We start from the raw sequence: 22,616 nt of genomic DNA, 5'->3' as shown, positions 1-22,616 counted from the left end.
AGTTGATATGCTTGAATAGACTTTTCATTTCTGTTAAAATGACCACACTTAGCTCAGTCAGAAGTCAACTGCATTTCTGAAGCACTACAGTGAACTTGCCTAAGAGGAAGAGTGAAGGGCCATAATATTCTGCATTACTGATGATGTGCTTGAGTGAGGTAGGCAACGACCCATCCATTACTTGAAAAAAAAAGGTGCAAATACACAGAGTAAGAGTCAATATGTGCACATTAAAAATTATACATCTTAAAAGGAGCAACATAAGAAATTATCCAACAAGTGAAAGTACAACCATTGACTCACCATGGCGGATACCATCAGAAAAGGCAGGGTCCTGGATGGCTTTCTTCAAGAAATTCAGCATTGACTTTAACAAAGCTGCCCTCTGCGGGATACACTGTATACCTAAAGAAACAAAGTGTGTTAGTGATGATAGAATACAACAGTGTCAAGTGCTCGTTTCTCTTATATGTGTGATGTGTGTACCTGCGCGAGGCGTGTTAGCAGTGCTGCTCTGCGTCCGGTGGTCTGACTCTGGTCTGGAACCAGTAGATGTTGATGGACCAGGGCTGCTTTCCATGGCAACTTCTGACACTGTGAGAACACATGATTGTAAATCTACACAACAGCTAAAACATTATTATAACATAGTCTGGAACATGAATTCCACCTTTAACTGAAAGACAGACATCATTTATGAAAACAAAAACATTCAACAGAATAATGACTTACTCTCCATGTCTGTGTCCATGTCTTCAGACTCCACAGCGGCGTTAGGCCTCTGGATCTTTGGCTTGATAACAAAAGGGCACTCTTTCCTTGACAGGTCCACCTCATGCTACATATACAAAGAGATTAAGAGTATGAGAGACAACAATGAATGAGTCCAGAGGTTGGCGCAGCTTTTAGCGACTGTGAAGGCGGGTGTGTGGGGAATGAAGAAATGCAAAGTGCATAACAAACCTCTAGCCGGCAAATGAAAATGGAAAGGCCGCTGTGGGACTGGAAGGCAGCCATGTCAAGGTTGGTGATGAGGTCCACAACCCGCACTGCTCGAGTCACAAAGGTGATCTGGTCCTGCTCGTCACCCAGGAACTTGATCACCTAATGAGTTTAAGATTAAAAAAAAAAAAAGGTGAACTTCAATTTCATGAAATAAAACTACAGTTGATAACATATTGCATCCTAGAATCCTGATATACCTTCAAAAGGGCTTCCATCATGCCACAGGAGACGAGCGCTTCCCCTCCAGCATCATAGCTAGCCAAATGGTAGAGGAATGAGAAGAGTGCGGTGGCAAACTGGTGTGGGTAGGGTTCCATCAGAGGATCTATGAAAGAAAAGTTTCATTTCAAGAAACATCTCAATTATCCCGTTTCCTTGTGCATCACACAGTGAACTATATATTATATACTATATATACACTATACAGTTCCAGGGCATCCTCACCAATCATTGCTTGTATACAGTTGCGCACCAACACAGGCAAGAAGCCATGGTAGGAGGCAGTGCCAGTGCAGTCGATGATGTTGGAAAGTTTTGGGGTCCTCTCAAGATGGACAATGGAAGTTAAAGTGCGCAGAGACGCTGCCTTAATATCCTGAAGACCAAAATCAACAGTATTTCAGAAAACAGAAAATTAAAAGCAATTTCATGAAACCTGATAATACACAAATTGCTCTAATCTGATAGTAATCTTGGTCTGATAAAATAACAAAAGATAACAGATGCAGTTTTATACAAATATAATGCTACTGCTAGCATGGCACAGACATTAAGTGTAATGACACTGGAAAAAAAAAAGGCTTCTTTCTTACCACAAGCTGTTTGTCTGTAATCTGTAATACATCCACTAGCTCCTCTATCAAGCCATTATACAGAATACTGTTGGCTGACTCTTGGAGTGCATTTGAATACACTGCAAAAAATAAATAAATAAATAAATAAATTTTAAAAAAGAGTCAGCAGTCACAACATGAAGCAAGAAACTGTCAGGTTGTCAGAGGAAGGCTTCTGCTCACCTAGTATTGAGATAGCATGTAGTCGAGCCTGCACTGCCTGCAACCTCTTCTTGTGATTTGAGAAACCGTGGGCCAGTCGAATATGAGTGAACAGCAGAGTCTGCTTGTCTTTAGGGATGTTGTACATCACGGTCAGCGACTCCATGATCTCAGATGGGCTCTCTGAAATCTAAGACACAGAAAAACACATGTAAGGCAAAGGTACTGTTGTTCCACCGTTGATGACAACTGAAATTTGGCTGTACCTTGTCAAGCTGCTCGATGTGAATATAGTGTAGTGTGTTACTACTAGTCTGCTGGGGAAATAAGAGTACAGAAGGAGTTAGGATGAAGCTCAGTCCTCAACACAATATTCTAAAAATATGTAATTTAATCATTGAATAAATAAATATGCTGGTCTTCACCTTCCTCTCCACTTTAACCTCAGGGCCTGGTTCAGCGTAAAACTCAAAGTGCAGTGTGGTGGCACTGGGGGGGTACTTCTTCTCAAGGAACAATTAAAGGCAGGATAGTAAAGATTGACAGTTTATAAATAGTGGTTAATTAGTCTCATTGGGCAGGTTTTATCTATAACCGTAAAACAAATAGTCCCATATCCCTAAGGAGTCGACAGTTATTGAACATCTCAGTAAAATTCCTACCATCATAGGCAGATCCCTGCAGCACTCAGCCAGACCAAAGCCATTCTCCTTTCCTCCCCAGCTCTACAGACCAGAACAAAGAGACTAAACAATACAGCTCTCTCTTGAGGGACAGCTGGAATCATACCAATAGGAAAACATTGGCATTCACTAGACCTCAGCCAGGTGTTGCAGACGGGCCAGCAGAGGCGTCCTTTTGTCAGATCCCAGTCTTGTGATGTAGTTGGAGCGTTTACTGAACACGTAGAGAAGGTTCAGCACGGACAAGACCACCTGCATGTCACATGACGCTAACAAGGTGGTTAAGTGCTGTAAAGAGGATGGGAGTAGTAGATAAAACAGGATTAAAGTTAGTGAGCTGTTTTACTTGTCCCTCTCTGACACATACACAGGTCAGAAGAGCAGAATGTTGGGCATACTAGACTCTGGCCTACCTCTATGGAGCTGTAGAGGTGCCGAGAGAAGCTATACTCAATGAGTAGGGCTGTGAAGTTGAGCACTGCCAAGAGCAGAGCTTTCAGCTGTCCATTGTCTGGCCGGTCACACACCAGGAGCCATGACATATTCTCCACTGTCTGGCCTGCATCACACAGAATGCCATCAAAGCGATCCAGCAGATCCACCCAGTGGTACAGCTCACACTGTTGAAGAGACCATTTTCAGTGACCAGTTAAGTGAAACAATACTACAGAGACCATTTCTTTTCCTTAGGAAATATAGATGCTGCTTTCTGAATATGAGAAGAATTTTGAGATGGAGGACTCCTAATAAACAGACTTCCTAAAGTAAACCCAAGATAAAATGCCATAACTCTTAGGGTCATGACATCAAGTGACTCCAGTCCAGTTTTTACAGTCAGAACAGATCACAAACAAATGTGCAAATAAAATGCCTAAAAACCACCATTTGTAAGATTTTTAAACACTTTCATTCCACTCATATTCAGGATGGTTGCTATCCTTTTCTATGCACTCATTTCACACGTTTTTGTGACCTAATGCTTATCTATGTTTTGCAGCCTTGTGGTTGGCCAGAGCTATTAAAAACAAATCCAAAACAGTCACATAAACAGGAAACCAGTAATTACATGAATTTGTGTTGGGTTTGATAGGCTGACATTCACGATAGGTATTAAGTGCATCTCCAGCCTGTCTAATCACTGTTGAGTGTGTTAGAAAATGGCCATCTAACTTTCTCTGATTACTAAATTTAAATTTTAACATAACCAACATTACACAGCTGCTTACATAAAATGGCACTCTGCTGATTCTGTCAGACCATATTGTGATCTTAAAATAATGATGTGCCCCAAATTCCTGGAACTCTCCTCCAATGTCCATATTTCACACAAACAGTATGCATTGTTATGACAGGGCTCCAAAGAAAAGAGAGGTGCTTGATCTGTTCCTTGAGGCTTACCTTGCCAATATTCCAGGTCTTGATGTGCTGCAGTTCAACCAGAAGCTGCTCATCATTGCATGCCTTAAGCTTTTCAATAAGTATTCTGCAGTCAGCAGGCTGTTGGTCCAGAATAAACACAAAATGGTGAATCAAACAACAGATTTACTATATGGTTCTTTTCTTAAGACAGTATAGTTCTTCATAGAACAGTTTATCAACTCTAGAAAATGCCAAGATGTTAAATTTGAATTTCTTCTGTCAACTCTTGATGTGTCACCTCACCACAATGAAATCAGTGGTTCAATATAGTCGGCCAGCATGCAAGCGGTTCTGATGAAGCACACCAACAGTTTCATAGGTAGAACCTTTACAATATGGTGATTTGCTCTCCAAAACAATAATCTGAGGTGTAACTGCTGTGTCATTGCTATGCAAAACAAATGTGCTCCGGTTGTTAAAAAGCTTGTCATTGCTGTGACTTACATTTTGAAGCACCAATAGGAAGTATGACCTCATTGTCACCAAGGCTATGACTGTCTCCTGTTCCCTGCACCCTTTTTTTTTTTTTTAAATCAACACATCATTTGTAAGATAGGAACAGTAGAAGAAGCAGCCACAATAAACTACTTTAATACAGAGGTGACAGTGTGTATAGCCGTTTGTCTAACTCAAACATCCAACAAATTAGGCACACTAAACTCTCATATGATAAAGAAAATGACTTAAGCAGGGTGACCATTATGGACTTTTCACATTTAGTCATATTAGAGCTCAGTAATGCCCAACAGTATGGAAAAAGAGGCAAGGCAAGGCTTATGCATACTCACAGCTTCCGTAGGAGTTTTCTTTAACTTGCTTCTGTCGACCTTCATTGTCGGTAATCTCTATTTGTTGCTCCTGTGGAGAAATGCGCACTGTTAAACCAATGCAAACAGAATTAGTAACGTTGAATTTGTGTACAGGTTGAAATTTGGATGTACTTACAGAAAATAATTTGGCAATACCCAGTCAACAGCATGTTCCAGTCATGTCACCTACAAAATGATTAAAAGAAAAAAACGAAACTAGTAAGACTGTGTCACATGTCACAACATAGTGTACGTTTTAAAGGCATACAATGGGTTTAAGACCTATTATAAAGTCAATGGTTGTGATGGTTACAGGCAAAGCTGTAAATTGAGAGCATCCATTCAAAAGCAGAATGCACAACAGTATGTATATATATTGTGCACAAGGAACTGTAACTACATGATCAGCTTAACAATAAACCATTTGCACACACAAGCTGCAAATAACCTACACCATTATCACCCTTGAATTATGACAAAGCACTATATAATAAGCAAGAGCAGCGTTTAAGGAGTATTTTCCTGAATCTGTAGTAACAACCAGATGGTGATTACCAATTGGTTAAAAGGATATCATGACACTACATTTGTTTTGAGCTCCAGCAAGGTCTGATGCTCACAAAGCAGACCGAGATTGTGCACTAGCTTGTGGCTAGCTAACGCTAGCAACATACGACACAAAGTTAATTGAATTAGATTGGGCCCCGTTTAATGGCCTGAAACATTTCCCCAACGTTTCGCGTACTTGCGATTCAAGTGGTCACCCAATAAAACAGACTGTACACTGTACTTGCCCCTGGTCAACTCAAGCGACTTAGCGCAGATAAGTTATTGCTACCTAGCCAAGAAGCTAACGTTAGCCACGGTAACAGTCTAGCGTTATTTACCTAATGTTAACAAGTCACTGTACACATGTAGGACTGCAGTCACTAGTCACAGACGGGGCTGGTTTGCTTGGTCAGCGGATGCTACACGCCTGGCAAAACAAGATAAGTTGGGAAGCTCATCGCTGCAAAAAAAAAAATCGATCGGTAACTGCGAAGTTGATGTTAACGTTAGCCCCAGAGCAGCTAACAGTGAGCTAACGTTACCGGTGTCGTTTACAAAACGATCTTCTCGACATTTTTCAGACTTTATTTAACTCAGACATGTCACAAACAAGTCACGTGGGCTATCATCTGCAAACATTTAAAATGTTGCTACCCAAAAAAACTCATCAAGCAGTTTCGGCCATTTGTGGCACAGCTGTCAATCCAGCTCCCACAGCTTCAGCGCGCTGTCCTCATCGGACTCCTCACTAATTTAGCTCGGGGCTGCGCAGGCCGCTGGAGAAGCCCGCACTCCCCACTGCTGAACCATCCCAGCTTTTGGTAAAAACGAAAGTGTAAACACAGCTCGGTGAGCAGCGACAGCAAGATCGGTGTGTGTCAAATACGTGGAACCAGGTAACTTTACTTTGCTCACCCTGGTTCCTCAGCTGGACAGCCGGAGCACGCGTTAGCTAACAAGCTAGCTACCGTTAGTTGAGTAGCGAGCAGAAACGCATAATAACTCGCTGAATCATTCTCGGAGGCGAATAAGGGGACACTGCTACTTTTGTTTTCAGTATTCGTTTGGGAAATGTGACTACCGGCTGCCAAATGGGCGAAGAAAGTGTTCGTCCGTTCGTTGAATAATTTGTCAGAGTGTCCGCGCTTGTTTCCATAGCACATCGGCACCAGCTATTGGCACAGTCATCATGACTCCGGGTAGTGTGCAAAAAGTGAAGAGCGCCGAGGTTGAGACCGAGTAGCCACTGGCTATCGATGCACATCGATATAAGGCAATCTGCCAGATCACTTTAATACCTTACGCCATCCCTGACACATAAGATCATCACGGGTCTCCAGCTGACAACATCCACAGAGCCAGATCAAACCAGGACAATATTATTGAATGTCACTTTAAATTGTTGTTCATCAACAATGCACAAGTGTCAGCTTCACCATGCATTATACACGTGCATCACGGGTAATTATCATGCAACTGATTGTAAACACCCAAACTGAAGCGAATCAACTGCAATATTAGATACCCAGACTTTGAGAGCTCATATATTTATTCAAACTAGATGGTTATGGCCAAATTAGCCAATGTGCCCTAAAAAAAAAAATCATTGGGCATCTTAGGTTTTCCTGCAAGCTGATTAAAGTTCAATAGTGAGCTGATGAACTTGTTGATTATTCCTCAGTTCAGTAGGTAGTTTTTTAGGGGATAGATTAGTCACAATTATATGTGCCAGTCAAATACCAACTATTTCAAGAAAAATTACCCAAGTGCTTGAGTCATTCTCCTACACACAGTCAGATAAATGTACCTAAAAGGGCAATGTCAGACTATTTCAGCTCTTTTGGGGGTATACATGTTGACATTTTTAAAAGAGGGGGGGTGTAGAAGACTACCTAGCTTATACTGCTGCCTTATTTTATCAGGTCTTCTCCCACCCACTACACCAACGCAATATTTATTCCCTGTTAATTTCATACTTTTCATTTATATGTTCCCTTCTATTCCAAGCTTACTTTAGGATGACTGAGAACTCCTTTATTAAAACATTTAACAATACCTCTGCATTATCATGATAAACAATGCCATGTTTTCAAGAAATGATGCTGCAGGATTGGCTAATGGTGGTTTGTCAGAAATATTGATGTCTTGTTTATTTGCAGATGTGAAAGTCTACATTGCAGCACACAAAGGAATTACACGCATTTTGAACCATATTTTTCTTACTTCAAAACAAAATTTCCATTTACTTAGACAATTTCAAATCAAATTAAACTATTAATTAAACATATATTTTAGCATTATATACTGTAAATATAGTATATAATTGACAACTGCCAAAAATGTTTTTCTTTTTCAGTAAAAAGGAAACCGCTCTCATACCATTTGTTAATTTCAGATAAACTAAAATGACAATTAGTATCTATTCTCAAAAAAAAAAAAGATTTTAATTTGCACCTTTTCTCAATAACATGAAAGCTAAAGATGCACAGATACCATTTTTATTCCAGTCTGAGTTCAAGATCTTACATTTCAGCACTTGCTTATACCAAGTACCAATGCAAGTACTTAACGATAATGCAGTATTTCTACTAGAAAAATTTAAATTACCATACAAACGCTTTTTTGTTTTTATCTTTATGAGATCTTGTTGACTTTCTGATTGTGATTAAATAAGGCATACACCACGAGGCTCCTGCTGAAAACAGCAGCCTCTCTGCTGGACAGACTACATAATTCCTTAGACTCAAATGTTAACTGCATAAACTTAATGTTAGTTTTCTTCACATTCACAACAATTCTCTAAACTTAGTATAACAGGCATTCTATCGGTTTACTTGGTAAGCACAGGAACAAGTCAATCATAGAAAAGTGAAGATGTATTTCTGTTAAATTTGTGCCCCACTTGTTTTGTCTGTGTTAGATAAATTGTTCTTTCTCTCCATTACTGGCTGATTTTGTTGTACATATTGAGCATCATCGCCTCAATTAAAATACAACTATGTCTTTACTCCACTGTGTGTGTGGGGGGGGGGGGCGCAGAGAGCAGGTCAGTGGTCAGCTTTGCTTACGTCAGTGTGACCCATCTTAAAAGTCTCCAAACCACTCAAATTTCTGCCTACACCAAACAAGAGATATATCAGACCTGATTCTGGTATAGCTAAGGGTGCATGTCTACGGCAATGTCATGTGAATACAGTGGTTAAGGGTTCAGATGTTAAGACTATATTGTTAATAGAAGCAATAATTACTTGATCTTGCTGCAAATGTTTAATATGTGAGGTTCATGATATTAAAACTAAGGAGTGGTCAACTTCTTTTGTATGATGGTTTAAGCTTCATAGCAAATATTGACTCACTGGATCTCACTGCATCTGAATCAATGTATCCCTTAGGTGTTCCACCAGAATACTTTCAGTCAATGTAGTAAAAATAGATGATCATTACATACCAGAAACTGCTTTGGTTCAACAGCTGCACCAATCTCATCCTTGGCTTGCTTTGCAGTTTCTTTGAACTACATAAAAGATATAGTAAACAAAAAATTAGATATGACAAAATAAAGGAGTTCAAGCAGCTTGATCATCAGGAAAACACTTTAATGACAAGTTCATGCACTCAAAGTGGTGAAAAGGACAAGGATGTGTGGATCATGTTTATCCTAAACAGAGTACTGTAGCTGTATTTTTTAAGTGTGCATGATGACATACAATATCAAAAATGGGGTTAACACAGATTTGCCACTTTTCAGCTGTACGTGCTAAGGGTAAAAGTTAAAGTTTGTCTTTGCTTTATTAAACAATAATCTAAGACATTATATAGCCACTCCCCCTGCTGTCAAGTTGTCACAAGGGTCACTGATTGAGAGGAAGTGAAGAACCCAAGAGGGATGCTGAAAACCACATAACCTACCACAGATACTTTAATAAGTTTACACCAACACAATTTGTAAATGTGCTGTGTGTTAGTGCTTGTGAGCTTATTTGACAACGTTATGTTATTAAGAACTTATCACACTCGTCATAATTATCCTACACCCAAGAACAACAACACTCTTCATAAACTGGTCACTCACTATTTACATTAGAGCTAAACTAGTCAGATCAACATAAAAGCGTAATGAGCGTAGCTGGGTAACATTATTAACTCCACTCCCTAAGTCGTTAGTCATTTTTAAGTTAGCGAGTCTGTATCCGTGTAAAACCCCCTTCACAGAGCAGCTACCTGCGCAGTTAAGATAAAGTCACCGGGGTGCTAATGCTAACGTTAGCAAAGTTGAAAGCTAGGTTAACTAGCAGTTTAGGCTAACGCTAGCTAGCTAGAGGCTAACGAAAAGTCGCATCTACAGCCTGACGCGCACGTTAATCTGACCGTAACTACCGAGAAAAGCGAGTAATCATTAAACGAGGACACTGCTTTGACTTCAGCTCAACAGACACGCACACACCCGCAGTGAGGCGTTTATGTTTGCGGGCTTCGCGGGAGCTAACTACCTAGCACTACGAGCTCCGCACAATCAGTCGTATCACGGCTAAATTAAAAATGGCGGTTTACTAAGCAGAAGATCCGCACTTTACCCCTAAAACACATTAGCTGCGCGGTCTCTGGCCCAATGACGGGCGCGAATCGTCGGTAGTCGTTGTTAAGGAAGAGAGCCGTACGGCAGCAGTTAGCCGAACGCACGTCAAGCTGCGGTATTAGTGTTTCTGCTCACCTCGATGCGTGTTACAGTCCCTTCTCCATCTTGACTAGTGACTGGTAGGGCAGTTCAGATCTCGCGAGAATACCTACAGTCACGTTCACCCTGGGCACTCCCTTTCAATTGTTGTAGAAAAACAACAGGCTCGGTCCGCAGCTGGGGAGCGGTTCAAAGTCAGCTGGGTCACACTCGGACTGGTTTTGCTATAATTATCTTGCAGACGGCGCAGTGTCTGAAGATATAGCGTCAGCGTTGATGATGCTGATGAAATTCCTCTGTAATTTATTCTAGTCTATTCAATAATAGCCCGCAATTGTTTTAACTCACAACCCCCATACATGCAAATGAAATTATTTAAAGTCTCACAAAGTCTGAAACATTTCATGAATTTGAAATATTAAAATATATTTTCAATGACAGTTGCATAAGCTCAATGGGTTAGTTTCATTTTACTGTGCTTTTGAGTTTAAAAGTTTGTGACAATTGTAATGAACTGCTATTCGTACCTACATTTTAGAAAAAGTATAGTACAAACAATATTATAATGCCGTTTCCAAAAAGAATATGCACAGTAGTAAATTCACAGGAGTCTGAGACTACTACTCATTACTGTTTTGTTTAAAGATGTCACTGATATAAATAGGATAACTATAAAAGATTGCTCTATATTACCATATCGGCCAAGTTAGGCATTCAAAATAAGTGATATGCTAGTTTTAATTAGGATTTAAAATTAAACAATAGATTAAATTTTATGATACCCACTCTAGATATGTACAGTTGTGAAGCTCAACAGTTTTTCTAACACATCCTTTATAAAATCCCATATAAACCTTGATAATATTGTTACAGTTATAGTTATATGGTCGGTCAGGTCAAGTAAAGTGCAGATTTCTGTAGATGTGTTTACACAGCAAATGTATCTAAAGGCCTATAAGACAGACAAAAAAATTAGACACTGCTCCAAACAGGATGTCTTTCTAGAAATAATTTGCTTGCTTTTTCAATAGGATTTGCATCACCTTACTACACTTAAAAGGAATTTAACATAATAAAAACTGTATGCGAAAACTGAAGTCTTTAGAATAAAAAGGAAAAATAAATCATATTTACAACAGGATGTTTTGGTCAAAATCTAAACCAATCAGCTCGTAGATGAGGTGAGCGCCAGGCGTTTCCCATGGGGTCTTGCAGCTGATTAAGAGCAACTGTGGCACCTGGCTCCAAAAGCTGCACCTGCCTTGATCTCATGAGGTTATGGTTGACTTTGTATGATGTCAGAGGATGAGGGACCAGGTCTGACATACATTGTGCGCCGATCACTGGTGTGCAGAACTGGCAAGCCTGGAATATTATTGCATTTACTGTGGAGGAGAGCAAACAATCTATTATTCGGTACATCCAGCCTCAACAGTGTTACTAGATGTGCACACAGCAGAACTTTCCAGGCTTTATGAAAAAATATATTTAATTCACTTTATTATGAAAGTGTATTCAAACTCACTGACAATTAGGAAATAAACACTGGACAATTTTAAAAAATGCATTTAACTGTTCTTTGAACGTGGAAAGTTATATTTAAAATGGAGCAATGGAAATAATGTGTAGACGCTAAATGACAGTACAGTAATTCATGAAAAAAACCCTGAGAAAAACTGTAGATACATTTATTCAAAGTTTGTCTAAATTGACTTATTACTTCCTTGTATCTACCACAAAGTATCAAAGTATACTTTCATTAGAAGAAATCATTATGTGTAGATGTGTTTAATACAACACAACATTTGATGTGTCTTGATGCTGACCTCCCAATAGAGAAATTTGTCTAGTCAAAATAAGCTCTATAGCAGACTTGAGTATAGAAAAACCATTCATTTAGCCCACAAATCCTGCTTTGATGATTTTGTGGCCCTCAAATAAATTCGATCAAAAAAAAAAAAAAGAAATTTTGCCCAAGGTATATTTTATCTTTTCCAGGTTGTATTTAAACACATCATGTTTAAAATGTTACACATCAACACAAGAGTGAATATCAACAATAATTAATATAAAATTAAATGAATGAAATTTAACAAGGGCATATTCCAGCACACTTTCAACATTATACTAACAAGACAACATGACAAACTGAGCATGACAATTACTGTGTACAAATATAAAAAAAGAAATATTCTGGATGTTTCCCAAATACAACAATGTATCATGTACAAGTTAAGAAAGATTTCAAAGTTTTTGAACTATAAAAGAACTTAAATTACAACATATATTTACACATCGACTCATATCCTGCACCTTCACAATGTTTTCACACAGTTAGATCTACATTTCTGCCAACATTTTATCACCATTACATTCTGTAAAAAGAAAGCACATTTCTAAATCTGGTCCAGGAAGGGCAACCTGCAGAAACTAGTCTCTTCACCTCATAATATTTTTTTGCTCTTCCAATGTAGCTATATAAATTACAAATATTACAAATATTTACAATGACAACTTAAGGTGTAAAAATTCAAAGCCATGGATACAATTCTTCGTACAGGTTTGAAGCGGTTGAAAATAAAGTAGGGACTAAGTAGGCGTTAAAACCATACTACACTGAAATAGGCCGAGAGATGATAAAATGCTGTTTTGTTAAATAAATACGATCAGAATAAATAGAGAATTGTATGATGTTGACTCTTTGCATCAGTTTAGCTTTGTATCATTTGTAGAGTTACAGCATATGGTCATCACATCGGTCATCACATCAGTGACAAAGTCCTCAGGAATTAATACTGGGCGTTGACCACGTGCATACACTGGATTTTTGCAAACCTTACTGTTGTGTGTACAGATTGGTGTCCAGAATGTGTTTTGTGAGGTAACAAAATGAGGTAAAAAGACAACTAAATACAACAATACAACTGCATGACTCTACAAGTGTCTGAGTTTGTACATACGTGTGGAATTATGAGTAATACAGACATTACAAGTTACTTGACTAGAAAATGTGTTTTTCTTCCCTTTAAAAACTGGAGGATGATGACAGTACAATGTCTAAACAAAAGAAACCATTAGGCTCTGCCAGCTTGTTTTGCTATTTTGGCTGACCACTTAACATTAAATCTGTCATTTTAAAATGCTTTCCACAATTTCCTATTGCCAATGTGAAACACGTGACCATTAAGAATGATTTACCACGTTAAGTGTTTATCTTGAATATTACAGTCATCATTTAAAGTCTCAGAGGTATGGGTAAGTGGAGCGCCAAAACAGGCTTCTAATTATCCAGGCAGACTGTGATATATAGTGATGTTCAATATTACATGAGAACAGTAAACAAACTTATCTACAGTACAAAATATAGAATACTATCTCTATTACCTTCAGACCTACTTTCACAAAAGCCCTTTTCTTCATTCCTACTTAAGTCTTCAGCCACATTTCCACCATCCCTCACAAGAGAAGTTTGCCATTGCGATGAATTTTCAGAATTTTTCCAAGTCTCTGTTTTGCAGTTGCAAGTCCTTTCTTTGGACGCTTCCCTAAAATCAACGTGAAAGGGTGAAACGCATTAGAAAATACGCTGGCACAGAAATATGAAATTATGTTGTCAGTGTTTCCAGTGTATTCGTACCTTGACCAACTCCCATTGCGCCTTGGCTGGCTAAACCTGCAGGAGATGTACCAGAGTGAGAGCTGCTGTTCTGCGGGGACAGGGAAGGGCGGCGTGAAGTGAGGAATACACCAGGGGCCATGGCGCCACTGCCTCTAGGGCCTCCAGGGCCAAAAGGTCCTGGTCCAGCTGTGTATTCATGGTCCAGTAGACTAGCAGAGTAGTAATCAACTCTCCTCTCTGGGCTGAAGTCTGCTGCTGACTCTGAAGCAGGTGTTGGGGAAGGTGGGGCTGGCTCAGTCTGCACAAGGGGAGGAGTTACTACAGGAGCAGGAGGACGCTGCTTTTTGGTGTACTTCCTTTTTGCTGGCTTTTGCTGCTCCTGAATAAAAAAAAAAACAAGTGTTTTGAATAAGGATGAGTCAAAGCAGCATTACTCCCTGGGCACTTACTTCCATCCTCAATATACTCTGTTTTCCAACCCAACTCACTTGCTGTGCCAGCTTGGCAGCAGCTGCTGCCAGACCTGTTTCTACAGATGCAACTCTAGCCCCTTCTCTCGCTGGTCGATCTTGTTTGGGAAGGGTGGGCATCACCCTGGCTGCATATAAAAAATATCAGCCATCAGAAAGTTGAAAAGCAAACGTGATCTGCCTTATGCTACATGTTTAAACCAGGTACCTTTTGGGCTCCAAGGTGTGTCGTCCCAATTTTTCTTCCTCTTCATCTTAGACTTGTTAGCATGGTCCTCCTCATCAGACTCCAAGGATGGGTAAACTTTAAAAAAATGATTACAATAATTAAACCATGACTTTACCAATGAAAGCAATAACCTTTACTGGTGTGACTAGCATTGATTTGTACAGTAGGGAAAAACAAGTTACTGGGTGAATTGCTCACCATAATCTGAATCTTTAAAACAGGTTCCCAGGGTCTCTTGCTCATCTGCGCTCTCCTCATCACTAATGTGACGGGTTGGCCGCTTAATTGGCCGTTTTCCAGGCCGCTGGATGACAGGTTTCTTCTCTGGACTTCCTGTCTTTTTGGCCCCTCCTGTAACCCACACAGCCCTGCCACCCTTTTCCTTCACCACGCCTAATCCCTCAGTCAGGCCTCCCGAGATAGATAAGGGAGATGAAGAGGAGGAAGATGAGGATGAGGAAGGGGGGTTGGCCATGGAGAGCATACCCTGGATGGCATCACGAGTACTGGGAGAGGCTGGGGCTTCCTCACTGAAAAAGGACAGAGCTGATCTCAGCCAGAGCCTATGCAAATATGTGACTATGCAAGTTTCAAGGTTATGAGATTTTTGCAAGAACAATTTAACATTTATCCCCATTTGTGCTCTAAACCGCTGCTCTAATTACTGGTGAATAAAAATCAGGAAGCGTGATTCAAATACATATTTTCAAACATCATCAATAATTTAAACACCATATTTTCTGGATTATAAATTGCACTTTTTTCACTCCTCTGGCTTGTCCTGTGACTTATACAGCAAAGCGACTTAAATGTGTAAATTGTCACTACACCGATGTTGGCATGAACGAATCTCTTCCTCAATGATACATAATTGAATTTTAAGTAAATAATGTGTGTTAATTAAGGAAATCTAACCTGAGTGTTGCAGAGTCCAAACCTGCCACTTGCTTGCTGGCCTTCAATAAATCTAGAATGCCTCCTGCACCACCCTTCACTCCATGGGCGGCCAGTGCTTCTTCATCTGTAGTGTAATCCTCCTGAAGCCACACACAAACATGCTGTTACTATTCAACCACTGCTGTAATAATGAAGTTCTGGTGAATAACACATGGCACATGGGGATATATATATATATTTAAATAACTGTCAGTGATTAGTTGTTCATACTGTGGGGCAAGGCTATAGACTGTGATACACTGAACCAGCTAACATTTATCACTGACAGTTTCGTAAGGGGGCCAATGTAATCTGGTTCATCTGAGGGAAAACAAAGTGAATAGCAACTGCTATGTAACAAACATCATTTGTGATGACCTCTGTTGCTGAACTTGGAAGTACAACATGTTGAGCTTCATACTGAAAACAAAGTGAACTTAAAGTCTAAATGTAGTGTTTATCATAAGATCTTCACAGCTGCATGTTGCAAGGGCATGTGTGAAATTGCTGACTTACACAAACTACTACAGGGTTCAGAAACCATAATGACCTCACCTCAATGTCAAAGTCTACCTCTCCTGGTTCCCTGATGCGATTGGGATCAGTGCAGGGTTTGGCTCTGGGAAGTTTCCTAGGAAGACCTGAGGGCACATTTTAACAGAGTTAGGTTAAACACATACAAGGTTTACCACATTAATTTAATCATTTATAATACTTATGTTAAGTAAAATTCTAACCGCTTAGTTTCTTTTTCTTGCTGGGTCCTGCAGGCTTGCGCCGTGGAGGAGGGGTCTCGTCAATCTGCAGCTCATCCTCAGACTCTAAGTCAGACAGACTGGATCCCTCCGTGGCAAGATGTTTGTAGCTTCCAGCACTTCCTGCACCATTACTGCTGCCGTCCTTCTTACTAAAGCCAGAAAAACAGCAGGGGTGAAGTCCAACCTTTGATAGGACAAGACCTCAAAAGCAACAGGAACACACCAAGTGCCTGCCACACTTACCCCTGGATTTTTCCATTGGTCAACACAAGTTTTAGTTTGCTTTTATTTAGTTTCCCTTCAAACTCTTCTAATGGCAAGTCCAACTGGAAAGACAAATAAATATTTCAAGTAAATACAAAGTTGATCAAAACATTCAGGAAAAAAAGTGTTTCACATAGAAAAACTGAAAACGTCTGCAATCCATGTACCTTGTTCTTGCTTTTGGACTTGCCAGGTTGAAATTTCTTGAGCGTATGTTTGGTGTGGATCTCAATAAGGTCAAGTTCTCCTGCTTCTGCCTTAAGTAGCCCCTTCTGACTCTTCTTCTTGGTTCCCGGGGGCCCGTGGCCTCCTATTACTTCTTTGGGCTTGGGTCCTTTCTTTTGTCCAGGAGGGCGTCCTGAATTCTGAGAGGTGGTCAGGGGAGCTTTAGAGAGTGGTGAACCAGGAAACTGAGGTCCTGTGCGGCCTATGTTTTGCTGGAAGATGTCCTGGCAAAGAGAGTATAATTTCAGCCCAAGACCATTTAAGACCTTCACAAAGAAACTCCAGAGCTCTTTCCACAACAGAATGCAAACTAGAGCTAGACAACACAGTTGAATCTGGCAATGAGCATATGATACATGGTCAACAGACTCCACCATACTCTAAAACATGCACAAACATTCAGTGATTCTACTATTTACCTCAACCAGACGAATCTCCTTGGCCAGGTCCTTCACTAGTGTCTGAGTATTGATGGTTTCTGGAATCTCCGCTTCATGCTCTGCTAAAGCCTAAGTGTAGGTAGATAACTATTAACCCTATTAATATTAAGTTACATCTAATATGACACATAAAATAAACCACTTGTAACTCCCTTTTTAAAGTGTAAAACAGTTATCTAATGACTTACATAAAAATCTGATTTCATGTAATAAGAATGACTTTGCCTGCCTCTTTACGGGTCCAGCTCCGGAAGGCATTGTTGAGGGCCTTGGCTCCATGGACCAGGTAAGTGGCAGGGTGTCTGCGATTTTCTCTCAGACCTGAGACAGAATAGAACAACATTAATAATATTACAACAGTACACACAAATAACTGACATGAAGATGTAAAATATATAAGGTTCAGTGAAATATCTTACCTCTGAAGGTATCAAGAAGGTGCTTTCCAACATACCAGCATATAGTCTCAAAGTTGGGAAACTTAAACATGTCTGCTGTGCTTAATCTCTTCTCTATTTCATATGCCCTAAAACAATAAAACCAAAAGAAAGAAGAAACAGATCAAATATGTAGAAATTTGTAACAGTTTTGACCAAATAACCAAGTACATGTTCATGTTAGAATTTCGACTATATCAATAAAAAAATCATGTTGGTCATCAGACCAACTACACTACAACAGTTAATGTGGACGTAAAGAAAATGTGTCTCTACGGATGATCTTCTATAAGCTATAGGAACTAGGTGTAAAAAAGTATATATCTACATCAGTATAATTAAAAGAATATTTCAATCAAAAAGGGTCACAATAAAACATCAACAGTCCAGAGGAAACTAACCGCAGCTGCATATCAATGTTGAGACTATGCAAGAAGTTTCCTCCAAAGGCTAAGCAGTCCACTGGAGTCAGCACGGCATGAATCCACCCTAGACGACAGAACAAATCACAAAAGACATTAACCAAGACTTGTGTGACTACCACAACTCTGCTAAGACAATTTTCCAAGTGACAAACCAAACAAACAGTAACATCTCTGCTTACCTGTTGGTATGAACAGGGTGTTTCCTTGTTTGACGGAGCACTTGTAACACATATCAACCTGGTCTCCAAAGAACATCTCGTTCTGGTTAGTTGAGGAATTCCACCGCTCAAAAAGTGCCAGATTGGCTGGTGTTGGGGAAATTAGGTAGAAGATTTTCTCACCCTGAACACATAAACAGAGAGGCTCTTAAATAATACCACCAATTACTGTATTTAAAAAGAAAGAAATACTTTGTGGACTGAAATTCTATTTCCTCTCACCCTCAGGACATGGTACCATACTGAGGTGCCTCCAAAGTCTATGTGAAAGTCTGTGTAGCTATCCTTCACTCCCATAAGGCAGTACTTCTGCACATTGGGCCTTTCAAAAACTGACTCTTCAGGCCAGAGGTTTTCCACCCAAGACAGTTTCCTCACAATCTTTGGAGTCTCCACCAAGTTTGAGAGCCTAAAACCAGTCCAATAAACACTTGTCTTTAAACATCACATTATAACAACACAGTCGCACTTAAGTCCTCGTTCTTTTTTTTTTTTTTTTGTAAATCGGCTCAATTTGATAAAGAAGTAACAAAAACTCAAACTGTCTATGTACCTGGTCTCAGAGAACTCCAGGCTGATGACATTTAGCACTCTGTCTCTGTTGGGGCTGTTGTAATATTCAACAAAGTCTCCCAACCGCATCTTGAGATCACACTGGCGAGACACATCGATCACATCAATTTCTTTGTCTGCACCTGCAAATTGAAACCACCAAACAAATGAGTGTGAGAAAAGTGTAAATGACTTAGTTGCTACATACAAGAAGAACACATGGAAGAAGACAAATGCTAATATTCTAATACAGAGCAATTCAGAGCAAAAATCTTCCAGAACAATGCAGATCCAAATATTGAAATTTGGGACTAAATGGGTGACAGCTTTACCAATGTAGTGCTCTACATCACTGACACTGAAGGATGATGGCGGCAGAGTCATTCCTAGGCCATCCCGCCTCAGCACCATGACAGGAACACTGAATGAATGCTCCTCAAGAAACTCCACCGTCAGCTGGGCCCCAGAAGGCTTTAGCAAGACTTCGTCCGCACTGTCATCGAAACACAGAACAATGCGCAACACACAATGTTTTACAGTTATACACAACATATACAGAACATATACAGCCCCTCATAGACTTGGGCAGATGATTGTCTCATGGATCTCAATTTGTCTCATAGATCTTTGCAGACACACAAATGTAGAAAGCACGAACTGATCATTTACCTTGGAAAGGTGCGGCTCCGTAGCTCCCTAACAAACTGTGGGCTGCCTGTTTTCACAGGCCGACTTGGATCTCTTGCTCCAGTAGCACTAACATCTGTCAGTTTATTGCCTCCCCGGCGTTTGCGCACTGAGAAGATGGAATAACAGAGACCAATAATAAGCGAATGGGTTATTATTAATAAAAACACAGCAATTTCAGAATGGTTTACTTAGGAAATGCTAACTTACTGACAGATGGCCCGTGTGTGACCTGACAGTTGGGACAGTGATACAGGTCAATTTCAGCTGCTTTGTCCTCCTCTACACCAACACAGCTACACAGAAAACATTATTATAATCAGCCAAAGCCATAACTGATAGCCAAATGAACACTGACCGGTCCATGTGGGGTACATATGCAGAAATCATGAAACTATGGCCACATCATTATTCATTTATCATTATTAATTATACTATTTTAGATCCAATTTCTTATAGACAATATATGATCAACACAGTTAACTCTGAAAATTACCAACCTTCCATGAAACCAGTCTTGACAAATGTCACACTCGATCATGAAGCGTGTCACATCGTATGGCAGGCGACACAAGCAGTACACCGGGACTGACGCCATACTGAGTGTGTCTGTGTGAACTAGCTATCAAGTGTTACTAATGTGAAGAACCTAATTCAGATGGTAGGGACTATTTAACCAACTAAAGTCTTAGTTATGTATGTATGTGTTAATATTGAACTGAACTGTAAGGCTATCACTGCACGTGCAGATTCCTGTTATTGATATGTCCACCAGGATTCTCCAGGAAACCTGTTAAAATGAGGAAGCAGACAAAATGTGTTAATTAGGTGGCCATAAAACATGATGCTAATGTGATGTAAGTACTGAAGAACACTTCACACAGAAGGCCTACAATAATTTGGACTAAGAATTTCCCTTTTTACTACTTCACTATATCTCAGAAGCAAATATTGTACTTTTTACACCATTACATGTATTCAATAACTTCAATTACTAGCAACTTTTAAGATTCACATCAGACCACATCAATAATAAACACAGCAGAGCCAGATTTTATAATCTGGCGTTATAATTGTTAAATTAATGGCATGTGAAGCAGGTAGTAAAACAGGTTGTAAAAATGAGTTTTATCTTTATCGGACGCATCTTTGAAGTGCTCGACACAATAACGCATCAGTAATTATAATCCAGTAATATTATATACACTGATTTGAAGTATCCTACATAATGTCTACATATAGTATTTTAGTACTGTATCTGATTTTACTAATATAAAAACCATTAGTGGTACTATATCTTTAATGTCTACATATGGATCTGCTTTGCAGTCTTCAAATGTACAGTCACCTTCTGCAAACCAGTGAACAGTAAACTACTCAGTAAACAGTAAATTAACCACTAAACTGTGAACTAACCATTGAACTGTAAACTAACCAGCAAACACTAAACTAACCATTGAACTGTAAACTACTCAGTAAACAGTAAACTAACCATTGAACTGTAAAATAACCAGTAAACTAACCAATAAACTAACCAATAACAAGTAAACTAACAATTGAACTGTAAACTAACCAGTAAACACTAAACTAACCATTGAACTGTAAACTAACCAGTAAACACTAAACTAACCAGTAAACTAACCACTGAACTGTAAACTAACCAGTAAACACTAAACTAACCATTGAACTGTAAACTAAACATGTAAACACTAAACTAACCAGTAAACTAACCATTGAACTGTAAACTAACCAGTAAACACTAAACTAACCAGTATCTGGTAAACTAACAATTGAACTTAAAACCAACCAGTAAACAGTAAACTAACCATTGGACTGTAAACTAACCAGTGAACAGTAAGCTAACCACTGAACTGTAAACCAGCCAGTAAACAGTAAACTAACCATTGAACTGTAAACTAACCAGTAAACACTAAACTTACCACTAACCAGTAAACTAACCATTGAACTGTAAACCAACCAGTAAACAGTAAACTAACCAGTAAACTGTAAACTAACCATTGAACTGTAAACTAACCATTGAACTGTAAACTAACCAGTAAACAGTAAACTAACAATTTAACTGTAAACTAACAAGTAAACAGTAAACTAACCATTTAACTGTAAACTAACCAGTAAACACTAAACTAACCACTAACCAGTAAACTAACCATTGAACTGTAAACCAACCAGTAAACAGTAAACTAACCAGTAAACTGTAAACTAACCATTGAACTGTAAACTAACCAGTAAACAGTAAACTAACCATTGAACTGTAAACTAACAAGTAGCTAAACAGTAAACTAACCAGTAAACTGTAAACTAACCATTGGACTGTAAACTAACCAGTAAACAGTAAAGTAGCTGACAGGCTGTGACTAGCTCACTGTTTGTAAACACGCTATAGCACTGACGTGCTTAGCATTAAGCTAACGTTAGCCACGCAGCTAAACTAACCGTTTACGAAGACATTAACTTTAACTTATACAAAGCAGTTAGTACAACTAATTCTGTTTTTACACTAAAAGCTCCAGGGGCATCTGATGCCGCTGATAAATTTCAGTCACGCAGAAAGCGTTGTTTTGTAGCTATAGTGAAATGTAACGCTAGCAACTTACCGAGATCGAGCTGCGGCGGGCCAAACATCCAAAAGCCGCTGTAATCCCTACGCAAGCCCGGGGCTGCCTGCGGCCTTCTTATGCAACGTAAATTATTAACAAATCTCTTCACCGCATTTTTGTTTATCAACCCTGCGGTGCATAAATACAAAGGTCAGATGCGGTATTTCAAACTGGACCGGAAAACTAACACCTGAAAGCAGTTAGACGAACATAATAAGTGAAAATAACGGCACGTTGAAGTGCATCAGCGCCATTTGGGAAGCTGCCGTCAGTGTTCGCCGTCGAAGGAACAATAAAGTTGCAGACGGTCAAAGGCGGAGATGCGTTCAGGGCCAAACGCTGCGACGCTAAACTCATAGATTTACCGCACGATGATGATTTAATTGTAAATATATAGTGTGATAAATGCTTTATTATCAATTACAATTTTAATTTAATCGTCGCAGATTGCACATTTTATCTTTAATTGGCCAAAATAATTAATCAAATAACTTCACGTTCATTATTTCTAAACGTTTCTGCAGATATAGCCAAATTATTTTAGTATAAATCAAGTTTGCCTTAGGTACATTTTTTTGGTTTTAGACTGTGAAAGTACTATTG

The 22,616-nt window shown here is 39.4% G+C and overlaps 2 protein-coding genes across 14 annotated transcripts in view; both read right to left on the bottom strand.

The window, feature by feature from the left end:
- The window catches only part of huwe1 (HECT, UBA and WWE domain containing E3 ubiquitin protein ligase 1), a 35,419-nt gene extending 25,178 nt beyond the window's left edge, over positions 1-10,241 (bottom strand). For 7 of the 13 annotated variants that reach the window (XM_026333314.1, XM_026333326.1, XM_026333322.1 and 4 more), the window contains exons 1-19: positions 10,172-10,241; positions 8,909-8,974; positions 5,048-5,097; positions 4,891-4,960; positions 4,082-4,180; positions 3,097-3,303; positions 2,819-2,971; positions 2,663-2,725; positions 2,426-2,503; positions 2,267-2,317; positions 2,022-2,190; positions 1,818-1,918; positions 1,450-1,600; positions 1,203-1,330; positions 964-1,104; positions 733-838; positions 487-594; positions 304-405; positions 100-180 (exon numbers count right to left, since the gene is read on the bottom strand). In XM_026333314.1, coding sequence (XP_026189099.1) covers positions 100-180; positions 304-405; positions 487-594; positions 733-838; positions 964-1,104; positions 1,203-1,330; positions 1,450-1,600; positions 1,818-1,918; positions 2,022-2,190; positions 2,267-2,317; positions 2,426-2,503; positions 2,663-2,725; positions 2,819-2,971; positions 3,097-3,303; positions 4,082-4,180; positions 4,891-4,935 — 1,783 coding nt within the window. In that variant the 5' untranslated portion in view covers positions 4,936-4,960; positions 5,048-5,097; positions 8,909-8,974; positions 10,172-10,241. Of the gene's footprint in view, positions 1-99; positions 181-303; positions 406-486; positions 595-732; positions 839-963; positions 1,105-1,202; positions 1,331-1,449; positions 1,601-1,817; positions 1,919-2,021; positions 2,191-2,266; positions 2,318-2,425; positions 2,504-2,662; positions 2,726-2,818; positions 2,972-3,096; positions 3,304-4,081; positions 4,181-4,890; positions 4,961-5,047; positions 5,098-5,798; positions 5,817-6,128; positions 6,314-6,375; positions 6,395-8,908; positions 8,975-10,034; positions 10,054-10,171 lie in introns of those variants that run through there. The other 6 variants (XM_026333321.1, XM_026333328.1, XM_026333315.1 and 3 more) reach the window with 5 other exon arrangements.
- A 1,377-nt stretch (positions 10,242-11,618) lies between these two features.
- phf8 (PHD finger protein 8) lies at positions 11,619-22,288 on the bottom strand. Its single transcript, XM_026332555.1, has 22 exons — positions 22,011-22,288; positions 19,896-20,185; positions 19,606-19,691; positions 19,378-19,504; positions 19,041-19,201; positions 18,710-18,851; positions 18,379-18,565; positions 18,118-18,280; positions 17,915-18,002; positions 17,496-17,602; positions 17,306-17,397; positions 17,056-17,145; positions 16,579-16,860; positions 16,391-16,473; positions 16,127-16,296; positions 15,945-16,030; positions 15,369-15,490; positions 14,652-14,983; positions 14,433-14,528; positions 14,243-14,352; positions 13,773-14,133; positions 11,619-13,680 (listed from the first exon to the last, which is right to left on the bottom strand). Exons 2-22 carry the CDS (start codon positions 19,991-19,993, stop codon positions 13,592-13,594), a joined length of 3,072 nt encoding a protein of 1,023 aa, XP_026188340.1. The 5' UTR covers positions 19,994-20,185; positions 22,011-22,288; the 3' UTR covers positions 11,619-13,591.
- Positions 22,289-22,616: the final 328 nt, after the last annotated feature.

The sequence above is a fragment of the Mastacembelus armatus genome, chromosome 7 (assembly GCF_900324485.2).
Source record: "Mastacembelus armatus chromosome 7, fMasArm1.2, whole genome shotgun sequence".
Taxonomy (NCBI): Eukaryota; Metazoa; Chordata; class Actinopteri; order Synbranchiformes; family Mastacembelidae; genus Mastacembelus; species Mastacembelus armatus.
This window is presented reverse-complemented; position numbering and strand designations above follow the sequence as displayed.

Excerpts from the sequence above, each read along its gene's own strand:
- phf8 (XM_026332555.1), bottom strand. The coding sequence starts at position 19,993 with ATGGCGTCAGTCCCGGTGTACTGCTTGTGTCGCCTGCCATACGATGTG. Across the intron at positions 17,603-17,914 it reads AACATTGATATGCAGCTGCG|GGCATATGAAATAGAGAAGA; the intron begins GTTAGTTTCCTC and ends TTATTGTTTTAG. Across the intron at positions 14,353-14,432 it reads CACACCTTGGAGCCCAAAAG|CCAGGGTGATGCCCACCCTT; the intron begins GTACCTGGTTTA and ends TTTTATATGCAG.